Source organism: Phaseolus vulgaris, unplaced genomic scaffold, assembly GCF_000499845.2.
Source record: "Phaseolus vulgaris cultivar G19833 unplaced genomic scaffold, P. vulgaris v2.0 scaffold_14, whole genome shotgun sequence".
In the NCBI taxonomy this organism is placed as follows: domain Eukaryota; kingdom Viridiplantae; phylum Streptophyta; class Magnoliopsida; order Fabales; family Fabaceae; genus Phaseolus; species Phaseolus vulgaris.
Genome location: NW_027174083.1, coordinates 131389 through 156312, shown reverse-complemented (window position 1 = coordinate 156312; position 24924 = coordinate 131389). Strand labels below are relative to the sequence as shown.

Genomic DNA, 24924 nt, shown 5'->3' with positions numbered 1-24924 from the left:
GATTACTAGGAATAATGTAAGTTGTATGAGTATAATGCATGTATTGAGTTATGGAATGTGTTATAACTTATGAATATATTTGGTGAGAAAGTGATGAAAGTTTTTGTCATTCACTCAAGGGTAAGAGTCACCAAGACTCGATGGGTATGCAAGAAATTGACCATAATATATATAGGTTATCTAGTGAGTTGAATAAGAGTGAGACAATTTGTTGATTATAACATGGACAATTCTTGGCATACTATTGAATTTATTAAATGTGTTTTAGTTGCGGATATTTGAACTCAATATATGTTTTCTAGAAATTGTTGAGTCTTATAATTATTTATATATAGTTTAAATCACTGATGCCCTTGATAGACATAAATGTATGAGATACTTTATTAAATCAATTGTGTGTTTTTATATATATTTTATATTAAAATTATTATTTATTTCTTATTATTGTTAATATACCTATTATTTATGGTTATTATGTAATTATAGCGATCATATCTTAACACAAAATATATGAGAATATAGATATGAGACCAATTGATGATTAGGAGTAGAGACTAGTCTCAACTTCTAATTTACAAAATGTTTTATATATATATATATATAATCTTTTATGTTATCCATTATAATAATAACATTTTATTTTTTAATTATTTAAATATTTTTATCTATTTCACTCCAAAATTTTAATTTGATATTTTTCTTAAGTGATATTATTCCATCACTGCTAGTAGTTATATACAACTTTTTATGTTTTTTTATTATCTAAAATAAAGAGATATTTAAAAAAAATTAAAATATTAATATACCTAAGTCTGTTTGAGTGTATATATATATTATGTTTTCAATGTTTAAAACTAATTAGCTCACCAAACAAATAATTCAAAACATGATTTAGTTTTCTTTCTTGGTAAGACTTTGTGAATTTTACTTTTGGAGAATAATAGCATATGATCTTTTCCTTTGAAAACTAGGTATAAAATATTAAGTCCAAAATATCAATAATTATGATTTATTTACTAATTGTGTTCTGCAACAAAAAATCTTCTATATTTTTCTTTTTTTAAAAAAAAATATCTATTTATTGATAAAATCTTTTTGAAAAAAAATGGTTTCATATTATATATTTCAGCAAATGTATTTTACAATAATTTTAGAGTACCTTACAATTTTAATTTTAATTTAGCCTTATAAATTAATATGCTTGTCTAGGGATTAGAAAATAAATAAAAGAAATATATTGATTAAGTGCCAATGAATCAAAATTAAACCAATAAAAAAATTGACTTTTATTTACATGTTAAAAGGGGGTTAAACAAAAAAAAAAACAGTGAAATTAAATTCACACCATAAACATGAGAAACAATGGAGTTGTAATTACTTTCAATCATCCTTCACTTTCTGATAAAAGAATGTTAACTTTTCCTCGGATGGTCTACATAATGGACTTTTGCTTCCGTTCCAGCGATTCCCTCGTGAAGAATGGTAATTATCAATCAAGTGTAAATGTACAATAAGTAAAAATGGCGCTTAACAAACTAACCATGTGTTATCTTATAACATATTTTCATATAAACATATTCCAAAGTTGAAGCTTGATTGTCATATATCGATTTCATTTAGACGCATTCAGATCACTGCTTTGATGCAAGTGAATAAGAAATACAACAATAAGAAACAGAAATGCAAAGCCTAAAAATGTTACAATAAGAACTTTACAACAATAAATCAATAACCGTTAATGAGTAATTATCCTATACATATACATTGTCCCTTGCAAAGCTACCACATCTACTCCTCCTTCTATACCCATCCACCCATGACTCAAGACCAACGAGTGTTAAATTAGATTATCATATACCAGGCTCCCAGCGTCCAAGGTGGTTTCCAAATTAGTATTTCCTAATCAAATCCAATTGTACATTCTTGCTTCCTATTTAACCCAACCTAAAATACTAGTCACTTAAGAAAATTCTACACGACCTTCTGCCTTAAGCATGAAAAAAGATACAACTACTGCTACAGGTATTTACACAACTGAACCGGCGTGACATCGCATCCAGCAATAGCAATCCATCCTCTCATTAAACAAGCTCGAAAAGACTGCAAGCCAACAATTCTTATTCTTGCAACAACAAATCTGAGATATTAAGCCACAACATATTAGGCACTACCTGCCTCATCTGATGTACTTCCTGCTGGGCATATTCTGCCAACCTGAATTTCATCTTCACTGAACATGCTCTCTTCACTAGAATTGGAGAATGGACCAACATCCTCATCCGTTAGGGAGTCAGCTTTTTGTCTCCTCCTCACATCCTTCACTGCTCTTCCCTGAAGAGCGAGGCGTCTACGTTTTCGAGCTTTACGCTTGCCTTTGGGGAACTCTTCCTTTTGCAACTCAAAGTTCTTCCCTTCAGCCTCTTTCGGAGTTCTTCCCTTGCCATATCCATTATCATCAGATTCTTCAGCCTCCAGCTTACGCCTTTTTCTATTAGAATTTGTCTGAAACATTTATTCATGTTTAGATTGAAAGTTTTCTCGACAGTACATAATAGCAGCAATGTCACAGAAAGTAAACTACGATAAAGAAAGTCATTGCAAGGAAAGACTAGATGAATAATATTTGGTTTAAATGCTAGTCCCTGCAAATGTAGCAAATTTTTAGGGGTCATTAGGATCAGTTCATCGAGTCAAAAACTCATTTAGACAAGGTAGTACCATCAACCCACCACAAAAAGCACAATGAGGTGGAGGATCTAGATCATCCTCAGCTACAATCATTTGCAGTAGTTCCGCTTGCAATACAGTCATGTGATCTTCTTAGTATAAGCACAAAGGCTCCAAGACACTATTCCATGACAAAAATATACGGCTGAAAATATAGTACTAGAGGAGAATGGGTGGATTCACATGTTTCTCTTTGTCCCATGAGGAACGGAAACTATTCTTTGACTGCAGGGTGGAATTGGCTTAGCCATCATGCTTAAAAAAAGTGAACAGCTTGTAACTTCTGAAACGAAGTTAGTTCCATCATCTAGGCCATCTCAGCCTTTAGCACCAGCTGACTTTGCTATACTATTAATGGTGTAAAAGAGGATTTTTGTGAATTGAGCATTACATCATTATGTTTCAAGCAATGGGTTTGGCTAAAGAGAAAGGTGGAAATATAGAGATAATATACTGTAATGGAAGAGGAGGTAAAATAAAATCCCGAAACAATTTAGTGTACAGTCAAAAAATTATAAATCACTTTCCCTCCCACATCCAAATTCCCCCAATAATGAGGGCAGGAGGGATTCTGTACCCTTCAATTCACCTCCCCTTCCCTCCAAAATTTTTAAACTAAACAAGGTAGAATTAAAAAATTCTTCCTCTCCCCTCCCTTCATTTCTCACCAACCAACAACCGGAAAGGTAAGATGCTTAGCACCGTGGAGAAGGTACAATAGATGAATTTGGTACTTATTACATCTTTCAATTTTATAAATGGCCCGTGGCTCTTTTGAAAGATATAGATAGATGGACGAGGAATTTCATTTGGACCTGATATATTAATAAGCAACCTCTTGTTTCTATGAAGTGGCAATCTCTCTGTTTGAGTGAGCAAGAAGGTAGGCAACAGGTTCTCAATATATTTGAAGAAAACAAAGCTTCGTTTAGGTTGGGATTTTGCTTATAGTAATATGTCTTGGGCTTGTCTTATGAGAGCAAGATTTTTAAAAAATAAATACTGCAAAATTGTTCTTTATAAATCCTCTTTAGTTTGGCTTGGCATTGCTGATTGGTATGATTCTATTTTGGAAAACACTCACTGGCAATGGGGAAAAGGTCAATTTCTAAAATGACAAATGGTGCCCAAATTCTGCTATTTCTGATTATGCATGTGTTCCAAGTATTGAGAAGAAAAGTTTCATCTCTACTGTTGTTCATGCTTGGCATGACAATTCTTGGATGCTGCCTTTTTCTTTACAGCAGGTCCCAGGTCTTGAGAATCTACACTATATCTCTATTTCTGACTTGCAGAATGTTCCCAATTGGGTTCTGGAGGAATCAGGGCTCCTTACACACAAGGCTACACAGGAGTTTTGTCATTCTTTGATAAGCTCTGTTGCTTGGGATTCCCTTATTTGGAAGATTTTTATTCCTCTCGCTAAATCTCTGGTTTTGTGGAAACTCTTTACATAATAAATTACCCACTGATAATGAATTTTAATATAGATCTATAATCTTTGTTTTAAGAGAAGTGTTTGTAATTTGCTAGCTGAAAGTCCTCAACATATCTTTCATGACTGTCACATGGCTGTCAAGTTTTGGGTGTTGCAGCAATTTTTCCAGGTTGGTCTTTCTTAATAACTTGGATATTTAAATTTCTTAAAGGAAAAAAGGAGTTTGCGGTTAAAGATGTTGGTTAAAGACATTCGTATTGCTGCTGTAACAATATCATTTGGATGTTTTGGAGAATGAGAAATCATGCTAGGTTTCAACATAAATGTGAATTTAAATATGCTTTAAGCAATGTTCAATGGTATACCAGCAAGTTAGGTCATGCTTCTAAGAACAATGAGTAATGATATTACTAGCTTTACTATGAAGTTTTTTGATGTCCAAGCTAGACCTAGGAAAGTTTCAAGAATTGAACAAGTTAATTGGTGCATGCCAAGTGTTGGGTGGGTGAAAGCGAACACAGATGGTGTGGTCAGAGGTTGTCCTGGTCATGTTGGTAGTGGTGACATTTTTAAAAGAAGTGTTGGGGAATATATTGGTGGTTGCGGAGATTATGGCTGCTATTTTGGCTATTGAGCTTGCTAAAAACTCATGGTTTTAGGAGAGTGTGGCTTGAATGTGATTCCATCTTTATGTGTCAAGCTTTTAATAATCCTAAAGATTCCATAGATTCTTCGTGGGCGTTTGTTGAAATGTTTCCCATTTCGTAGAGAGATGGACTTTAAAGTTTCTAACATCTATGAGGAAGGCAATCATTCTGTTCCGTTGATAGTCTGACTAACATGGAGATTGATAACAGACAGGAATTTGTTTGGTTTGATGGTTTGCCTCCTATTCTTAGTATAGATTTCTTTCACAATAGATACAATTTCCCATACTTTAGGTTTGGGTAATCTTGTTCTCTTTGGAGTTTTCCAATTTTGCATGGGTTTGCTGTGATCCCCAGAGCTCTTTGTACCTTTTTTTATCTCTTTTTTATGGTATTCCATGTGATGGCAAGCCTCACTGGGATGTCAAAGTCTCATAATGATGCCTAGCATGTGAGCTTTTATTAAAAAAACCATAGAAGATCTTCAAATTGGTCGATACAGAATCACACAGAAGGTTACACATGAAAGACATTTATAGGACTTAACATATATCACATCCTAACCAAAGTCCATGGAACAAACACAAAGGAAATGGAAGACAAATTGACACGGTATGATCAAATAGAACTATCATATCACATACTGCCTAAAGTCAAATATTTATGCAGGAGTAACAAAATCAAGTGCAACAAGGATTCCAATTATTCACAAATTGATGTAACAGAATTTTATAAAAAAATCATAGGATAATTTGTAAGTCACAAAATTAATAAAATTCCGGTTGACAGTTTTTGAAAATGAAACCTTCATAATTATTCAATAACCAGTGTAGACAGTCGAAGATTTGTTATGACAACTACATCCGTATACCTTTGGACCACGATCAACCAACCTTGCCCATTCTTGCCGGTTCCTCAAACAATCAAGAACAGCCTGGGAGTGACTTGAGTATGCATATCGCTCACCATTGTGTTTCCTCAAGTTATGCCAGTGCTGTGACAAAACACAAGAAAAACAAACATGTTCACAGTCAACCCCATTTTCAACACATAACAATAAAGAAAACTAGGTACCACAAAAAGCAACAGTAATAAAGAAAGAACCTTACCGGTAGAACAGCATTACAGAGTTCCTCATAGGTCATGCGCCTGCCTTTGCTCATAATAATAATTTCATTGATTAAACCTGAAATTGGATACCATGTATGTATAGTAAGAAAATATCAACAAATTGCTCAATAGACATATTAAACACAGATATTCAGTGTTTTCCTGCCTACAAATTGCAAGCTATGAAGCGTCCCTTTCCATTTGAAATGTGCATAAGTGATGGATGTTCAAAACTTCTCATTAGGTGTTCAATTTAAAAAAAAAATACAACTTAAGAGATTTGAGTAGACACTTCCATATGAACAAATACAAATTAATATTATTAAAAATATAATTTTTTTATTAGTAGAAATGTCAGCTTAAAATATCATGTAAAATATTGAAATAATGTCTCACATCTTTTGTGAGGCTCATAATCATAGAAAAAAAAACCTTAAAAGTTGGTTTAAGCAATTGAATATACATTTCGAGGAAAGTTATTGTAAGAAAAAGGTAAATATATATATATGTGTGTGTGTGTGTGTGTGTGTGTGGTTTCTTGGTGTCCTACGTTTTAAACACTAGTTGTGTCAAAGTGGCTGCATAAGACTCCATGCTTCATAGATTACAAGGGCTGACCATTCCTAAACCTACATGCCCATATAGTTTATTATGACTGACTATGTAAAAGTAAATTTTGTTGATAAAGTCCATGTATTTGTTGGGGAAACCCCCGCCTGCATACACAATAAGAAAAAAAGGATAGAAACACACAAAGACACCACAAATTGAAATAGTGGAAGAAAACATATTATCACAATTTGACACCTCTTACATATGTCCACGAAACGAAACCATATTAAAAGTGTTTCAATATTTACAAGATTATAAGTTCTTTAAAATAAAGTAGAAAAAACTCTCTAAATAACACATTGCCTACAATCTCAATCTTCCTCTCAAAAGTTACAAGGAATAATAAATACTCCTGCCTTGGACTTATAAATCTTATACTAGGATATGGGAACCCCCTTTTCAACTTGGGGTGGTTCTTCTCATTCTAAGAACCTCATTTTTAAGTGGTGATGATGACTTCTAAACAATGTTTGCATAAGCGTTAATTAATTGTTTCCTAAAATTCTAAGAATTGTGCCCCTATAAATCACACCACACATACTAAAGAGTTACAACCTTTCACTTATCAATTTATCAAATCTCAAAATTACGGGAATTAATCATCGGAATGTTGAATTGAAATTCCTAACACTCCCTCTCTTATTTAAAATTTTCAAATTCACAACATTGGCCTTTCCAACTCCCATTGTCATGGGGGAAGTTCGCCATAGCTATCTGTGTTTTTGTTTCCAAATCATATTTCTATTGCATAAAATTTTATTTTTCTCCCCATCATACCTCTAATCTCAATATTCCTCAACAAGATTCAGATGGTGGCACTACTTATACTTGCACCGCAGTTTGCTACCACCAATATGATGTGCCTCTAGGCTTTCAAATGACAAAGAAGACTTTTTGACAGAGGGACTCTAACATGGATCCAGCATCACCATCATTTTAATACTCATCTAATTGGTTACATGGTCGCACCATCATCTTTGATACCATTATTGGGAGAAACAAGAATCAAAGCATAGAACACACACAAACACCATAAATAAAAATAGCACAAAACACAAATTAACATGGTTTGACACCTCTTATCTATGTCAACAAAACCATCTTAAAAGTGTTTCACTGTCTCATCACATAAGAACAAGTTGTTTGAACAATCTTGAAAAACCCTCCACAAAACTTATCACCCTACAAATTTTAGTTTCACTCGAAAGTTACAAGAACTGATAAGAATTCTGCCATAGGAGACTTTCTCACATCCTTCTACTTGGGTACACAGCCCCCTTTTCAACATGGGGTGGTTTTTCTCATTTCAAGAATCTCTATTTATAGTGGTGATAAGTTTTGATACCATAGTTGGGGGAAAACTCACTGCACACACAAAGGATAAAACGCAAACAAAGGCACACTGCAAAGAAAAATTGCAAAATAACACATTATTGTGGTTCAACATGTTTTGCACACGTCCATGGAACCATCTCGAAAGTAAGATTACAAGTTTTTGTACAAAACTTGAAAAACCCCTCCCAAGTACCTTATCACCTAACAAATCTAAATATCCCACTCAAATATTACAAGAAATAATGAACATTATCTCACTTGTGAGTGACTTTCTCACATTTTTTGGATTGACATCTTTTCTACTTGGGGACATGACCCACCTTCACCTAGGTACAACTCTTCTCATTCTATTTATACTGGTGGAAATAATTGTTGATATCACTGATGAAAAAAACCCAAAGTGTGTGCAACAAGGATCAGAAGATAAAACACACAAAAGCATACCACAAATAGAAATAGCTGAAGAACACAAAAATTAATGTGGCTTGATACTTCTTGCCTACATCCATGAAATCGTCTCAAAAGCATTTTACTATATCAGATATGGTTACACGTTTTCAAATTTGAAAATCCCTCTCCAAAGAGTGTATCGCCCTACACTGAATTTTACACTAAAAAGTTGCTAGAAATGATAAACAATCTCTCACCCACAAGAGACCCTCTCACATCTCTTCTACTTGATAAATGGACCACTCTTCAACTTAGGGTGATTCTATTCATCAGTGGTGGTGATGACTTCTAAAGACTTTTTGAATAAGCACTAATTAATTAATTGTTACAATTCTGAGAGTCACCTCCCCTAGAAATAACCATCACGCACATAGCTGTAGTCATAAACTTTCCCCTACCAATTTTTTATATCTCAAAACTCACATGAATTAATGCTTGAAAATCTGGAATTGACACTCCTAACAGTAGTTGCCAACGTACTTGAAAACTGAAACTGAAGTTTAGATAATTCAATGAGTTTTAAAAGGCAAGCAATCAAAATTTGTAAACTCACCGTTTTATGGACCATTAATGTTTCATCTTATAATGTAGTCTGGATATTAAATAGCAGAGAAAGACACGAATTAAAAAGCAAAACAAACACAGAGTAGCATTCATTATTCACCGACAGGAAGCTACCAGGTAAGGTGCGATGAACTGGCCTTCCAGCAGTCGCTGTATCATCATCAGAGATATTCCTAGGTGAGTTACGCATAGATGATAGATTCTGATCACCGGGAGGAGAGGATGGGTCACTGTTTGCAATTGCAGAATTGGAAGAAACCGTGTTGTTTGTGATGGAGTTTGCTGCTGTCACAGATGCAAGGCCTTCTTCCCTTGCAGGAGCATCTTCCATATATGACATATCTTGTTTCCTCTGATCAGAAGAGGATGGACACTTCTCCTTCTCTATCTTTTTAGCTTCATCTTCCAGTTCACGAGAACTTCCAGACCCATCTCTAGATGCATCCTTGTGTTTCCGTCTAGATACCTGTGCAAATTATAATTATAAAGGAGTCATCTTCATTGAAAAGCATGTGAATTCTAGAAATAAAATTTGTATATGAAACCATATTTATCGATTTTGTTGTTGGTTAAAAATTATACCAAATAGTGATCCTTTCCTCCACCCGATGTACGCTTCATTAGCATGCTTGTAGGACTAGCAGAACTCAGCTGGGGCAAGCTACCTGCATGGCGTGCTCGTGGTACTCGAGGTACACGGGGTGAACTATTCAGTTCTTGGTGCAATAGCAGAGCGAGCTGCCAACAAAAAAACAAGTGGATACGTTAATAGAGAAAAGGAAACAATAAAGGATATTTTGTAGAGAAACTTATTTGTATATTGATTAAAAAAGTAGAAGTCCAGCTCCAACCTCTTCATCACTTAACATTGAAGAATTTGATATTGGAGAAGGATTCACTGACGGCACATGACCTTGGTTCAACTTAGAGGAAGTGGCGGTGTTTGTTTGGTTAAGTTTTTCAACTTTCTGTGGTGCTGAAGATAAAATCTTATTCTGAACTTGTAGAACCTTCTGATTGGGCAATGATGCATTGGACTCACTAGAGCCTAATATACTTGCAGTCTGATGTATCAAAGACTTAGAAGATACAGGAACAGAATCTCTCGGATCTGAACTCGCTTGCTTGGAGACAGAATTATGCACACTCCTGCTTGAATGCAATCCCTTTGAATTGGAATTCAAGGAGGATTTTGGCCGCTCTCTAACAGACTTCTTTGGATTTTCATCCCTGGCAACATTACTTATACAATTTTCATTCTTTATCTGAACACTACAATCAGTAATCACTCCATGCTTCGTAAAAGGATTAGCAGTTTCAGTATCTTCAGATTTGATATCATGACCCAATGATTTGGAGTTCATGGTTGACGAAGTTGGAGATGACTTTCCAACACATGCTAGCACTTTAGGTGGACATCCGAGTGCTTCAGATTTTGATGGATCTTTAGCAGAATCTGAACCATCTTTTGTTTCAGAAAATACCTTTTGTGTTTCCAAGGAACCTTCATAACCCTCCAGTTCTTGTTTTCTAGGACAAAAATCACCAGATAATTCATTGGGCTTATTGATATGATCAGCAGGTATTACTTCGGATGAAATGTCAACACTGCCGACCTTATTTTCACATGATGGTAAAGTAGGAACTGGTGCTTCGTTCACTTTAACATCAGATTTGTGATCAGATAGTTTTTCATTGTTTTTAAGATCACTGGTAGGAGAAGGATGAAAAATTGAGGGCTTCTTAAAATTATCAATGTCATCTTCCCTCTTCATCTTAACTTTGCATTTTGTAGAGCTTGTACGCATGCGGTCAAGATCTTGAGAAACTTGGTTATCCACGAGCTGTGGAGCAGAACTGCAATGACCTTCTGTTTGAGGACTTGCAGCACTTCTTACTACTAAACTATCATCTGCATTATCAGCTACTGAGCAATCCCCATCCTTGTTTATAAAAGCAAGAAACATCATCCAAATGCAGTGTGTCGTCAAGTCTAAAGGATATAAGACATGACAAAACATCCATAAAACTATGCATGTATAGTAGACCTAGTTAAAATATTTTAAACAGTGACAACAGCGAATAACCTAATGTCTCCCAAGCTGAAATTTTAAGTATCCCATGTTCTGGTAAGATTACAAGCTCGGAGTATCAAAAAAGCAAATGCGTTCATGGAAAATCATATTCTTGGAGTAGAGGAGAATAAAGGTCTACCACTTCAGTTAGTACTGAAGTCAAGAGATATACGAAGTTTTCTCAAATTTTATTTTCTTAAACCGAGAAACAAGTACTCCCTAAATTCCTTTGTAATAGTCGTTTAAGGTTTTTCACTCAAGCATTTAATTTTTCTATTTTTAATACAATTTTAAGTGAGTTACCTACTATACCCCTTTCCGTTTTCTTATTTCAATGTTTATATTGTCTCTCTTGTTATTATGTTATCTTGAAATTTAAAAAAATGATAGATAAAAGGGAACAATATTTTAATATAAAAATTGACAACTAAAAAGGAACGGACGGAGTAGTGTGCAGTAATACACCTAGCAGAGCATTACCAATATTGATGCAACCATATTAAACATGGAATGGGCAAAAAAAAGAGCATCACTAATTAACACATGCTAATCACAAAACCTAAACTTCATTGCCAATCTTTGATTATGGCAGTGTAAGTAATGCATACCTTTTCTTTAGCTGAAGCATTTCCAACATTATTCTGATTTAAAGCTGATGTAACGGCATCATCAGTCTTAGAAGACATCTCCACCACAGTAGGAGGTTTATGATTAGGCTTCTCTTCTGCTAGTACATCTACAACAGAAACACCATGCCTAGTCATGTCAGGATATAATGGTTCCAAAGAATCCTCCGTAGTTGTTAGGTTATTATTTGGCTCCTCCATGATGGTATCAGCAGCCAAATAATCATCAGAAACACATTCTTGAACAACTATTTCTTTCAAGTTTTTATTCTTTATGCTCCGAGTGTCAGCCTTTAAAATCCTTGGTCCTCTGTCCTCATAAAAGTCCACTTGTTTCGCCTCACCAGTGGGTGTAAATACTAGTAACCACATCAGGAAGAAAAAAATTTAGTCAGCAAGAGCAGATGAAGGATGGCAAGATGCAAAAACACCACTACAGTTGATGATACTTGCTCATGGTCACATAATGAAACAACAATAGGGATAACCTTTTCCCAAGTAACAAGTAACTCAACAGTGGTAATGATAGGGAATCCTGAGCACAGATCTTGACGAAGATATAGGTATTGAAGAGTAAAAATCCAGACAAAATGTTTTAAAAATACAGTCTACCACAACAATTGAAGCCAGGTTTTTAGGGACTTTATTACCACAATTGCAGTTGCATAAAGAATAGCATCAAAACCACAACGACCGCAATTTAAAACCTTCAACTCCCCAAAATGACAATAGCAAATAGCAGAACAGTTTTAAAAAAGGGGGAAAACGAAATAACCTGATTTAGAAGAATGCAGAGTTCTCCTCCTGGGATCCACCTCTCTGTCAGAAGTAGTCCTAACCCGCTTCTTCCCGCTACGGTCTTTTGAATTTGAAGACCCGAAATCCCCTTTGCTGCGCTTACTGTGATGAACAACAGGAGGTCTCAGCAGAGTCCTCTCCTTCTTCACCTCACTGTGGAAACGTGGCGGCACATCCTCGCTGCCAAACTTGCCCGTTTCGGTTTCCTTGGCGTGGCCAGATCTCGCATCAGCAGATGAAGGATCCAATAGAAGAGCAGAACCATTATTATCACCGTCTTTAGACAAATAAACAAGAGTCCCAGCCCCATTCTTGTTATTATCCAGTGCCTGTGGTTGAGCTTGTGTTTGTTCGTGTAAACTCTCGTTAACGTTATCCTTACCATCATCATCGTTTTCGCTCCAGAAGGGAAACTCCTTGTACTGAAAATTAAACTTCTTGGGAACGTACCCACAGGCCTTCCAGAGGTGAGGGGAGAAAATCGAGGAGACAGAGGGAGAGGAAAAGATGGAAGGGTCACCTCCGAGTGCGCCCTGGACGTGGACCCGGTCCTGGATGGGCTTATCGGTCCAGAGCCTGGGCCTAGAGGGGAGGGCCTTTTTGTTGTCCATGGAGATGGTTTTGGTGGGGAGTTCCACGAGGAACTGCGCCACCTCGGTCTCCTCCGGGTTGTTGTTGTGCCTGGCCTTGCACTTGTCGCAGGCGAAGGTGTCGTCGCCCTTCACGTACCGCGAGCAGCGGGTGTGGACCCACACGCCGCACTCGTCGCACTTCACCATCTCCTCGCCGTCATCGAAGGTCACGCCGCAGATGCAATCCACCGTCCACGAGCCGTCCACCCACTCATCCGGTGGGTCAGAGCTCTGAGGGCGGTGCGATCGCCCCCCTTTCATTCTGCCCGCGCTGATTGAGGGCACAGAAATGGGGAGCGAGTTCAGCCGGTGAGGGTATCGCAATTGATTCGGAGTGCGGAAGATAAAAGGAGGAAGAGAAGAATCTACGCTCTCACTGAAACTGGAAGAAGGGGACACACAAGGAGATGGCGAAGGTGAAGAGAAAGAATGAAAGGGATTTTCGGGGTTGAGTACTCTGGTATCTGATTTTTTTATTTGGATCGGATTCAATTCAACCCGACCCGTATCTATCATCCATGCATCATCCCATTCCCAGCTTCTCTCCATGAGGAAAAACAAAATTCTCCACAGGATAAAATATATACCTTAATAAATTATCCTTAAGTATTAACTTCTTATTAATATGAATATTAATCTACATGTTTATTAAATTATAAATATGTGAAATATCATGGATTATTGAGTTTTGATATAAAAAAAATAGAGATGTAATTACATTTTGTGCAAGTATTCTTTTTTTCTTTTAACAATATACATGTCCTTATTAATATGTTTAATTAAATTGTAAGTTTTTATTATTTTTTTTTCTATTAAGTACTTCAATTTATTTTTACATTTTTTAATCGATTTGATTATCACATAGTTGTTATCTTATTTTGTTTCTAACATAAAATTATATTATTACAAATGTTTGATTTTTATTATTTTCATTAGAAATTAGATAACAAAGTCTTTCTGATTATTTTCATGTTATCGTATACAATTATTAAGGAATTAGTATTATTGATTTAAGTGACTACTCGTTCTTTGATATCCAACACATTTCCAATTAAAATCATTTATTTGCCATTTTATATTAACGATTCTATTATCTTATAATAATCACAAAAATTTCAATTTTTTTAATATGTAAAAACAAATAATCAAGATAACAGAACAATAGGTACATCTAATTAATAGAAAAAATAAATTATAAGGACTCATTTTGAAAATTATAAAAAATTTAAACAAAATAAATTAATAAAAACATAATTATAAATATTCAAATTTATGAGTAACTTCAAACTTAATTTGCTTGTGTTCATGAAAATGATAAAAAAAATTCATAAAAATTATAGAAAATAATTATAAAAGATTAATATTAGTAATAATAATTTATGCAATGATAGTGATATAAATATATAGCTTATTATTCTGATGTCATTGTTTACTATTCAATTTATATTTTATAAATAATAGATTTATGTTTCTTTATATAATAGAAACAATATATACTTAAATTATAAAAAATAAATATATTGAATAGATTTATTGTTTAAGATATCAAGAGACATAAATAAAAAGATTAACTATTAAAAATATTAAACATTTATATAAGATGAAAAAAAAAGTAAACGGTGTCTTGTTTTAGGAAAAAAAAATATAAATGTAATATATTTTTCTTGTAATTTTTTTTTTTATAAAATTTATGTTAGATATTATTATAAAATATTCATATCAGCAACGTGACACATTAAGTTTTAAGTATTGTATGTCATCACATGATAGATGACATAAAAAAATATACAAACAAACATAGGAAGATTGTGTTAAAATTCAGACTAAAAAGCATTAAACTCCCAAAAATTTTACAAAACCAAACATGACAAGTTGAAACTTGTAATGAAAGAAGTCTACAAAAATGCTAGGAGGAAAACTACAATATAAAACAAACTCCAACCTATTAAGTAACCTAAAGAGGCAAGTTTATCAACACAATGGTTGTCTTATCTAAAAACACGAAAAATTTTAAAATCAATCTCTCTACAAAAAGACAAATATTTATTCCAACTATTGTGCAAAAATCAAGGGACAAAAAATTTAAAAGAGAAAGTTGAGCAAACTAAGGAAGAATCACACTCCATCCAGAGATATTTATAGCCAACTTTTTGCGCCTCCTCTATAGGATAGTAGCTCCCATGAAGTCTGCCACTAGAGAAGATTGAACACCAAGAAAGGAAGAAAATCTCCTAACATATTCACCCTTGCTACATCTAAAAAACCCAACACAAGAAGTAAGTTTTTGGAACCCTCTAGATGTACCATCTGTATTGACCTTTACAGTTAGCTAGGGGGAAATTCCAAACGACTTGAAAAGGTTAAAGAACTTTACTCGATCTCGTATGAATATAAAAAAAAATTAACATTGAAAAGTGAAATATATCATTATTTATAGATTTATTAGAAGCATTATCTAAAAATATGATAAAATATTTAATAAAATTTATGGCATGATTCATGCTAATCTTTTGTTGAAATCTAGTGTGATTTCACATTTTCTAAAGCATCCAGATCGTGAAGGTGATGACGATAAGCCTAATGTGTTTAATTAAAGGATCCATAGGAGAGTTAAGAAAATCAATAAGATCATAAGAAGAAGAGAAAAAAATTCCTCGAAAAAACTTGTTTAACCCATTACCGTGAGTAAATTGCAGTAAAACGGCCAAAGAAAACAGTCATGAGTAAATTGCAGTAAAATTACAATACCATGAGTAAATTGCAGTAAAACGGCCAAAGAAAATATGAGAAATAGAATCTTGCTCATTATTACATAAAAAGCGCGTAGAGCAAAGAGTCACACCTTTACGCTGAACCTCACTATTAGTGAACACCCTACACTGCAAAATCTTTCATAAACACGAGAGTCTTGATTGGAGGAATAACAAATACTAGATAAGTTTACCCCAACTACAAATCCCAAACAGGAAAAAAAACCTTTCAGCAACTTTTGACTAAGAATTCAAGAATCCTAAGGAGTCCAATTCAGAATATCTCTCTCATTAGAGATAACAATGTCCTTCATAAGATGGATATCAGGCAGATAAGATAAAACAAAAGGTAAGAGGAATTGTTCTAAGCCTAAGAAACTTTAGAATAAAGTTTGAGTCTATAAATATGAGAAACACCTGCAATAAGAGAGATACACCTAAGAAACACCACAAATCATTCAAAAAATTGATATCAATACTTGAATCAATTGTCCAATAAGTATGCTCAAGAACCACATCATATAAGTCTTTAATCTCATACCAAATAGAAGAAAAGTGATATATGACAATCTTATAGTATTTAGATATGAGATATCTAGCCTTAAGAAGAAAAGTCCAAGGCATGTTTGTGACTCATAGAATAATTAGATAGATTAGAAATAATAGAGTATGGTTAGAAAAACTTTTAACCAAAACATGATACTTGTAGGAGGACAAAACATCCTTGCATTCGAGATTGCGAAAGACTCTGTCTAAATTTCTATCAGTTATATTTTGCACTTCTACCATTGTTTCAAGTAAAAGTATGACTAAAATAAAGCATCTCTAAAATATTATTAGCATTAATCCAATCTAGAAACTCAAAACGGGAAACCTGATTAGGAGCAACACCCTTTTTACAATCAATTGTTGAAAGAATAACATTAAAGACCTTAAGAACAAACGAGGGACCCTACATGGAAATCAACTCATCCCATAAAATTCTCCTTGTAGTATGAGAATTGGCTCCATAAACACCAGAAAAATTAAAATCTTTTCCATGCATACTACCAAAGATAGTAATAAATTTAGTATGAACAGAAAATGTACTAATAGTTAAGGGTGGTCATGGATTGGATTTTGGAAAATCCAATCCAAATCCAAATATATGGATTGGATTTTAAATCCAAATCCATATTTTTTTATGAAACTAATTTGGATTTTTACAAAATCCAAATCCAAATATTTGGATTGGATTTTAAATCCAAATCCTTATTTTTTATAAAACCAATTTGGATTTCTATAAATCCAAATCAAATTCAAATCCATATTTATAAAACAAATTAATTGGATTTTAAATCTAAATTTATATTTTCTAAAAAACACTAACATAATATTAATATAATAATAAATTCATTGGATTTTAAATTTAAATCTATATTTTCTAAAAAAAACTAACATAATATTAATATAATAATATGTAAGAAAAAAATTAATATTATATAAATATAAAAAAATATAATAAAATTATAATTTAATAATACCAAAAATTATAACTACTATTTTTGAAAAATTTAAAACTAATTAATTTTGCTCATATCATTCTAAAACCAATCTTGCAAAATGAAAAGTTGGAAGCATTAAAGAAAAAAAAAATAGATGGATCTTAACTAAAGTTGAAGTGCAAAAAAGAGTTCTCATTTCGGTAAGTATATGGATGCACCTCTACAGATATTAGCAATTCATATTGTCATGTGTTTGGCTCCAAACCATTCATTCATGGAAGACAATACAAAGATTACACATTAAAGAGGAGACATGTCAAAACAGATAATGCAAGAAAATGAAAAGTATCAAATCCATAAATCTTACGAGAGAAAATAAGCCTTAAAGAACTGTACATACAGATTATGAGCACGTGCCCTGGAAACAAGATCAGTAGGAGTTAGCATATAATTTTTTGCTACAGGTACCAACGTGTCTTTCCAAGGTCCAATTCCTACAACATATTGCTTTATGTAGTTTAGGTATTCATCAGATGTAATCTCCCAGTATGACTGCACATAATCATCACAGTACTATTTTGTTAGACTTTGGAATAGACAATCAAAACAACATTGTAACATAAAATGGAGACAATACAAGTATCACTATGATGCTAAGGCAGAAATTAACAAATGTTGCTAAGGTCTGAATGTATCACTATGATATAAATTATGAACTTCACAAGTATAACAAACTCCATTAACAAAACATTTTGTTCTGAAAAGTTGTAGACAAAACAGAATAATCCTATAGCAGGTTGCACATATGAGGTAATATGCATTACACACCTGATTGGTGTCTTGCGTTGGAATATCAATATCGTCAATTAACAAAATTTTGGGCAAGTCCGTTTTATTTGCTATATACACGAGTGAAGTTGGAGCAAATGACTGAATGAATATAGGTTGTCTCAGCCAATTTTTTGACAGGTAGGAACCCTTGAACCCATACTTCTGAAGTGTGTCCACAAACTTGTCCTCAAATCTTTTTCCATTTGACCATTTAAGCCGTTGATTGTATCAAGTCAACTTAATGAACGGAAAAAAGACAAAACCTCTAAAGAACTTGGCTAAAACATAATATTATTAAGACGAAATTAGCAAGCATGACATTGTAAAACATTCGAACAGGCATAAGAATTCTTAATGCAATTTGCATTTAGAATCTCCCAACAATATAATCTCACCTCCAGTAATACTCATTATTAGCTTTAATTTGAAAATTGGTGGATTCTGTTATATTCTTCAGATGAATTATATATCAATAACTCTGCCTTTCATTTAGGCATTTGTTGGATTCTAAAAATAAATACTCACATGTTGATTGATATATACTGGATTTTTTATCTCTGGATATATTCCAACAACTCTGGGTGCCTGCAGTATGGTAATGAACTCTTCAAAAGTGATGATTTGAAACTTTCCTGAAATAGATTACCGATAGTTATAGACTAACAACCACTTTTTATGTGTGCAAAAGCGATATTAGTTTCATGTAGTAATCACAAGAAAAAAAAAGTCATCAGCAGTAAGCTTCCCTAAAAATGAAAACGAAAATTAGTTCCACTCTTCAGTGAGTAGGCGAATAATGCAACAGAATGCACAATTAGCAACAAGGCATTGAAGAGGAAAAAATGAGAGAGACTACTCTGTGGAAGGAGGGACTAACCATTAAATTGTTGATCCCTGTATGTATACCTCTGTCTCACCCTCAATGACTTTAACTCCTTTAATGTGAAATCAACTGCAAATATACATACAAGTAAACTTATTTTGGAAAATTAGATTATTACAGCATGAAGAAAAATGGTTTAGATGGCAAATAGAATTTTCAACAAAACTAGAGAACTTGAAACATATGCAAACCTTTTAGGATACACGTTACTAAAAACAATGAAAACAGAGAGCAATTTCAAGCTTATGCATCACAGACAGTAGCAATCATATTGACCCCATAATTATTTTATTAAGGAAATTTGCAACGAAGCTGAACTAAGAGAAGGGAAGGATTAAGGCTTGTTCTTAGTCTACTCACACACGCAAGTTTATTTTGATTTGCTATGGTTTATTTTCTCTACAAGGGAGTCTCTCAGCTCAAACAAACCTTACAACCCTGTTTTTTCAAGTACTCTGTAGAATGTGCAGGAATATACTACATATTAATGGAGTCATATATGCATTATGGTACTTGTTTAGAAAAAGGAAAACTAAGTGAAGACTAGGTCCATGCACCCTAAATATGGTAAAATGAATCAAAATCTCATGAAGTAGTGCCAAAATGATTAAACCCCAAAAGCGGATTTGTTCAAGAAAAGTGTAAGAGATTCTTAATTATCATTTTTTAGTGCTGATTGAGAAAATTTATAGTTATTTAAATATAAAACTGCACTATTAATTGCAATGTAGGAACCCTAGAAAATGGGAGTTAATCATACCAAAACATTGATTTGGATAAACTATGGCAAACATATTTGGAACTGATAAGATGACTCATGGCTAACAAGTAATAGTGAGTTGAAAAAATATCAAGATGCATCAAGAACAACCATTCAAACAGAAGTGTTTATGGATGAAAACGAGACCTACATGCAAGTTGCTTTTGCTGCAGAGACAGAGTGCTTCGACGCAACGAAATCGATTTGTCAAGGCGGTGGAGAGAGAATCGTAGGGGGTGGAGAGGGAGTCGGAGGCGGTGGAGAGGGAGTCGGAGGCGGTGGAGAGAGAGTCGGAGGCGGTGGTGTGCGTCGTTCGTTTTGCTGAAGGTGCAAAGAAAGAGTGGTTCGCAACGAAATCGATTTGCCAAGGCGGTGGAGAGGGAGTCGGAGGCGGTGGAGAGAGAGTCGGAGGCGGTGGAGAGAGAGTCGGAGGCGGTGGTGTGCTTCGTTCGTTTTGCTGGAGGTGCAAAGAAAGACTGGTTCGCAATTTTCAAATGCAGAGCGGAGTGGAATATGATTTGGATTGAAAATTTGGATTTTTTTAGTTTTTAAAATCTGTATAAATAAAATGGATATCTGATTTGTAAAAATTGCAAAATGTGGATCAGAATAAAATCCAGATTTAAATAAACATATTTATAAATAAATTATAGCAGTTTAAAATTGGATCAGATTAACCTAACCAGATTTTTTGCCCACCCTTACTAATAGTATTAAGAAGAGCAAGACATCAAAGTCTCTAGCTTGCTTTTGATTTCCATTAGTCTCGGCAATGAGGGAAAGATTAAGACCCTTGAGGAAGGCTTCTCTAAAAATACATAAACCCATCTTGGGTTCAACAATGAAGACAATTTGAGGACGTTGTTGTTTAATAAATCTAGCCAACATATATACAAATTTTGATTCGATAAACCTCTAATATTCCATAAAATACATTTTACCTCAATCATTTTCTCTTGATTTGTCCAACCTTTGTAGGTTTCTTACTTCCTTTGTCGCTAGCCTTAGAAGGTCGCCTTGGTTTTCTTGTAGTTTGTACTGCATCTTCATCATTCTCACTCAAGGAGTCCTCATTTTCCACCCTATCAACCGAGAACTTGGAGACAATCTTACTTTCATTTTAAATTTGTCTACTGCGATATACTTTTTAGGATCCTCTTTTAAGAGAACAATGATCGCTTCTCCATTTTCCATCCTTCTCCATTTTCCATCCCTATAAGAGAAGAAAAATTGTTTGTGTAGAGGCATGCTATTAATGTCATATTTAGAAAGAACTTGATTAACATCTGCTGAAAATAGTTCTACATCAGAGTTTGCAATAGTATAAGTATCATTTATCACTTCCTTTTGATGTTATCCTAAATTCTGCAGGAGATTTTCTCCCAATTCTTAAATGGTTTCCAAAGAAGACATATCAACAAAGAATCATCCTCCTCTTTCAGCATTAACTACAATATCCAAAAAAAATTATTAACTTCATCTTTCTCACATTCCACAACATAAGGACTTACTTACAAATCAACATATCCAGGCTTTACAAAGATATTATTAGTGTTATGCTCCTATGAAGAGGTCTTATGCATAATTTAATTATGTGTTCCCTTAAGACTATAAACTTGCATGTGTTATAATATATGACCTTAAATAAGAGGGGGAGTGAATTGTTTATAAAAGATTTTCGAGGTATAATGAAAGCCAATGAAAAATCACAGAGAAGGAAGCTAAGGAAAGCAATACACAAAGATGTTTTAGTTGATTTCCAGAAAATCAACCGGTTGTTTTTATTAGCAGTTAATAAAAACAACTTAAAACAAATATATGTGAGATTAGGGAAAGAGAGAATCACAAAAACAAATTTATACTGGTTTACTCTTACACCAAGAGCTATCTCCAGTCTCTAGAAACTACTAGGTATTCCATTATGCAATCAAAACCAGATTACAAACACCCCACACCAAAGTAGTGACCTTGACCCCCTCAAGAAACACACTACCTTTGGCAAACCACACCAAGAGTGTTGATCTTGAACACCTCAAGAACACACAACACTCCCTGGCAACACAAATACAGAAATACAGTAATCAAGGAAGTAGGGAATATAATACACCTGGGTATTACAAAGCGTAAAGATCAGAAATTACAACCCAATCCTATTCCACAAACTTAAGAATGATTCAAAGCTCTTTCAAATATTAGAAAATTTGTTTTTGATAAACTCTTTTTCTTACTCCAAGATTAGAAGCGTAAAACCACATTTATATAGACCAACCAAGTGGTCAAAAACATTTAATAAAAGAGTCAAGGTAGTTAGGATCATTTAAAACATATTAAAACCACTTAACAGAATTTTGTTAAGGTTTTTAGAAAAACAATCGATTGTTTTTTCGAAACAATTGGTTGAATTGACTTGACAGCAAAGTCAAGCTTTTCAAAACCTTTTCAAAAACTACTAAGGTAAAACAACCTGTTGTTTCAAAATTTCAACTTGTTGAAATTTCAACAACATTTTAGAAAACTCATCTTTTCAAAAGGTTAAAGATTCAAGTGAACTTGGATCATCTTAAGGAGTGAACTAACAAGTTTCAAACAACTAGACAACACACACACACAACAGCAAGGTCTTCAAGCTTTCCTTTTGGATTTGGAGACATCAAAACATTTTGTTCAACAATTTCCCCCTATTTGATGAAGACAAATATCTGGTTTGTTAGTGTTGTTGTTTTTTAGGTCCTACAAAACAGATTTTGTGCATATACAAAGCAAGTATACCAGCAGGATACCAAGGCACACAAAACCAATTTTTTGCATAAGCCTTTAAGCAGAAAAACCAGTCAAATAACCATAAAAACCAGTACCAAAATTAGACTTGTGTGCAACAAAACTATGGTGAATAAGAGCATGGCAACAACAAAATTAACCAAAGTGTAGCAGCAACAATACAACACATAAAACCACACCATTCTCCCCCTATTTGTCTTCACAAATAGAATGAAAGAAGGGATAAAAATAGAATAACTTGTTTGCATCAGTGTTTTCCAGCATTGAAAACCAACATATAACAGCAACATAATAAACCAGAAAACCAGTGTGTGTAGCAGCACCATTGCAACAACAAATATTTGATATAATATCAGAATTGCAGCAAAATCTATGGTGTATCAGAGTTATGACAGCAACAAAATCAAAGTACCATAGACCCCAAAAATTTCAGCAAGGAGACAATAGTTTCTCCCCCTATCTTTTCTTCATCCAACAATTCAAGTTGGTCAAATGATTGCTCAAGAGGTGGATTTGGTAGAAATATTATTTCTTCTGTTAAGAGCAAACCTTCCAGACATTCCAAAGATACATTCACATATATTCATCAACCCCATGACCACCAATGTCGTTGCCATTCATAAAAAACTTTGAATTTCTAGGAAAACAAAGAATATATCTCTTTATGATCTAATTCAGAGGCACAAAGAATGCATATTTTACTCATAATGGGTTATGAAAGAAAAGAAACAGTTGTAATCATGCATAAGAAATCATAACAACTTTATTCAATCGGTTGTTTCGTGAAAACAATCGGTTGTTTTTCTGAGACAGCAAGAAAATGTTATTTTTCAAAGCAAATAATCTTTCAAAGTGATGGGAAATGCATAATGAAATACATTCATACCTATGCATTACCTCAAGCATGTTTAGAAATTCATTTGGTCTTATGAAGCCAAAAGCATATGATGAACATATACAACTTACTTTACATAGGATGAACATATACAAGTTACTGAGCCTCTCATACCACTGCCTTGGAGCTTGCTTAAGCCCATACAAGGCCTTTTTCAGCTTGTATACATGGTTAGGATGTTGATGATTTTCAAAGCCTGGTGTTTGTTCAACATAGACTTCCTCATGGATGGTTCCATTGAGGAAAACACTCTTAACATCCATTTGAAACAATTTGAATCCACTCATACAAGCAAAGGCCATCAACAACCTTACAACTTTTAATCTTGCAACTGGAGCAAAGGTTTCACCACAATCTATACCTTTTTCTTGATTATAACCTTTAGCCACAAGCCTTGCCTTGTTCCTTGTAATTACTCCAGATTCATCCAACTTGTTTCTGAAAACCCATTTGCATCCACTGATGTTCATCTGGTCAGACCTTGGAACAAGAAACCAAACATCATTCCTTGTGAATTGATGCAGTTCCTCATGCATTGCAACAACCCATTTATCATCCTTGAGAGCTTCTTCATTTGACTTAGGTTCAACTTGTGAGACAAAAGTCATATGCTCGTAGTAGTTAGATACAGTACTACGTGTAGAAACACCCTTCTAGATCTGACCAATGATGTTCTCCACTGAAAGATCCCTTGGAATTCTCCATTCCTTTGGCAGGTCTTCCTGTTGCAGAATTTCAACCGGTTGTTTCGCAGAATCAATCGATTGTTTTTCTTGACAGGATTCCAGCTTCTCCAAGGTGATGTTCTGCTCATCTTCTACATAAACCTTTGTAGAACCCTGATCATTATGAATGATTTCATCAGACACCACATGGACAAACTACTCTACAGTTATAAGACATCAACAAAACCAAATCAAACTCTTTATTCTTGAAGTTTCTTTACATAGGTAATGAATTTTGACTTGTCAAGAATATGAGTAAGGTGTATGCTCTTGAACCATAATAAGAAGCATCACTTTGATTAGTCTTCAACATAGCACCAGTACTTGAAAGGTCCTACAACACAAAATTGATGCATATACAAAACAAGTATAGCAACAAGATAACAAGACACACACAAACCAGTTTTCTGCATATACAACATTAGCAGAAAAACCAGAAAAATTGAAGTAATCAAGTGTTTTCAAGTGCAGAGAAGCAACAACATAATGCATCAGTTTTAAAGCTATCTTATACAACCAAATCAAGCATAAACAACTCCCCCTATTTGCTCTCACAAATAGATAATGAGAAGGGTTGTACAAAGCAAAAATCAGAATGATAATATAGTAGACCAGCATTACAAACAATGTTGACATTTCAAGAATAGAAAATGATATAGAGCTTTCAAGAAAACAAGTGGATATAATCTTTTATTATCAAATTTTGAGGCACACTCAATGTATATTTTTCCAAAAGCAATATTTGAAAAAGAGAAATAAGTTTAATCATGCATAAGCAAATTTGGCAGCATTAATAAGAGGTGT

The 24924-nt window shown here is 33.9% G+C and overlaps 2 protein-coding genes across 5 annotated transcripts; both read right to left on the bottom strand.

The window, feature by feature from the left end:
* Positions 1–1696: 1696 nt before the first annotated feature.
* On the bottom strand, positions 1697–13584 carry LOC137816939 (uncharacterized). 4 transcript variants are annotated; one of them, XR_011081902.1, is made up of 8 exons: positions 12360–13558; positions 11567–11943; positions 9735–10826; positions 9466–9621; positions 9021–9349; positions 5922–5998; positions 5684–5806; positions 1697–2502 (listed from the first exon to the last, which is right to left on the bottom strand). XR_011081902.1 is itself a non-coding variant. In XM_068620119.1 (8 exons), exons 1-8 carry the CDS (start codon positions 13561–13563, stop codon positions 2161–2163), a joined length of 3723 nt encoding a protein of 1240 aa, XP_068476220.1. In that variant the 5' UTR covers positions 13564–13584; the 3' UTR covers positions 1697–2160. The 4 variants fall into 4 exon arrangements, 2 of the variants coding, with proteins under 2 accessions (XP_068476220.1, XP_068476221.1); XR_011081903.1 differs by having other exon boundaries at positions 5706–5806; XM_068620119.1 differs by having other exon boundaries at positions 8998–9349; positions 12360–13584.
* Positions 13585–17579: 3995 nt separating this feature from the next.
* LOC137816965 (uncharacterized) lies at positions 17580–24003 on the bottom strand. Its single transcript, XM_068620157.1, has 6 exons — positions 23496–24003; positions 22913–23049; positions 19874–20270; positions 18957–19031; positions 18605–18711; positions 17580–17800 (listed from the first exon to the last, which is right to left on the bottom strand). Exons 1-6 carry the CDS (start codon positions 24001–24003, stop codon positions 17612–17614), a joined length of 1413 nt encoding a protein of 470 aa, XP_068476258.1. The 3' UTR covers positions 17580–17611.
* Between the last annotated feature and the right edge of the window lie 921 nt (positions 24004–24924).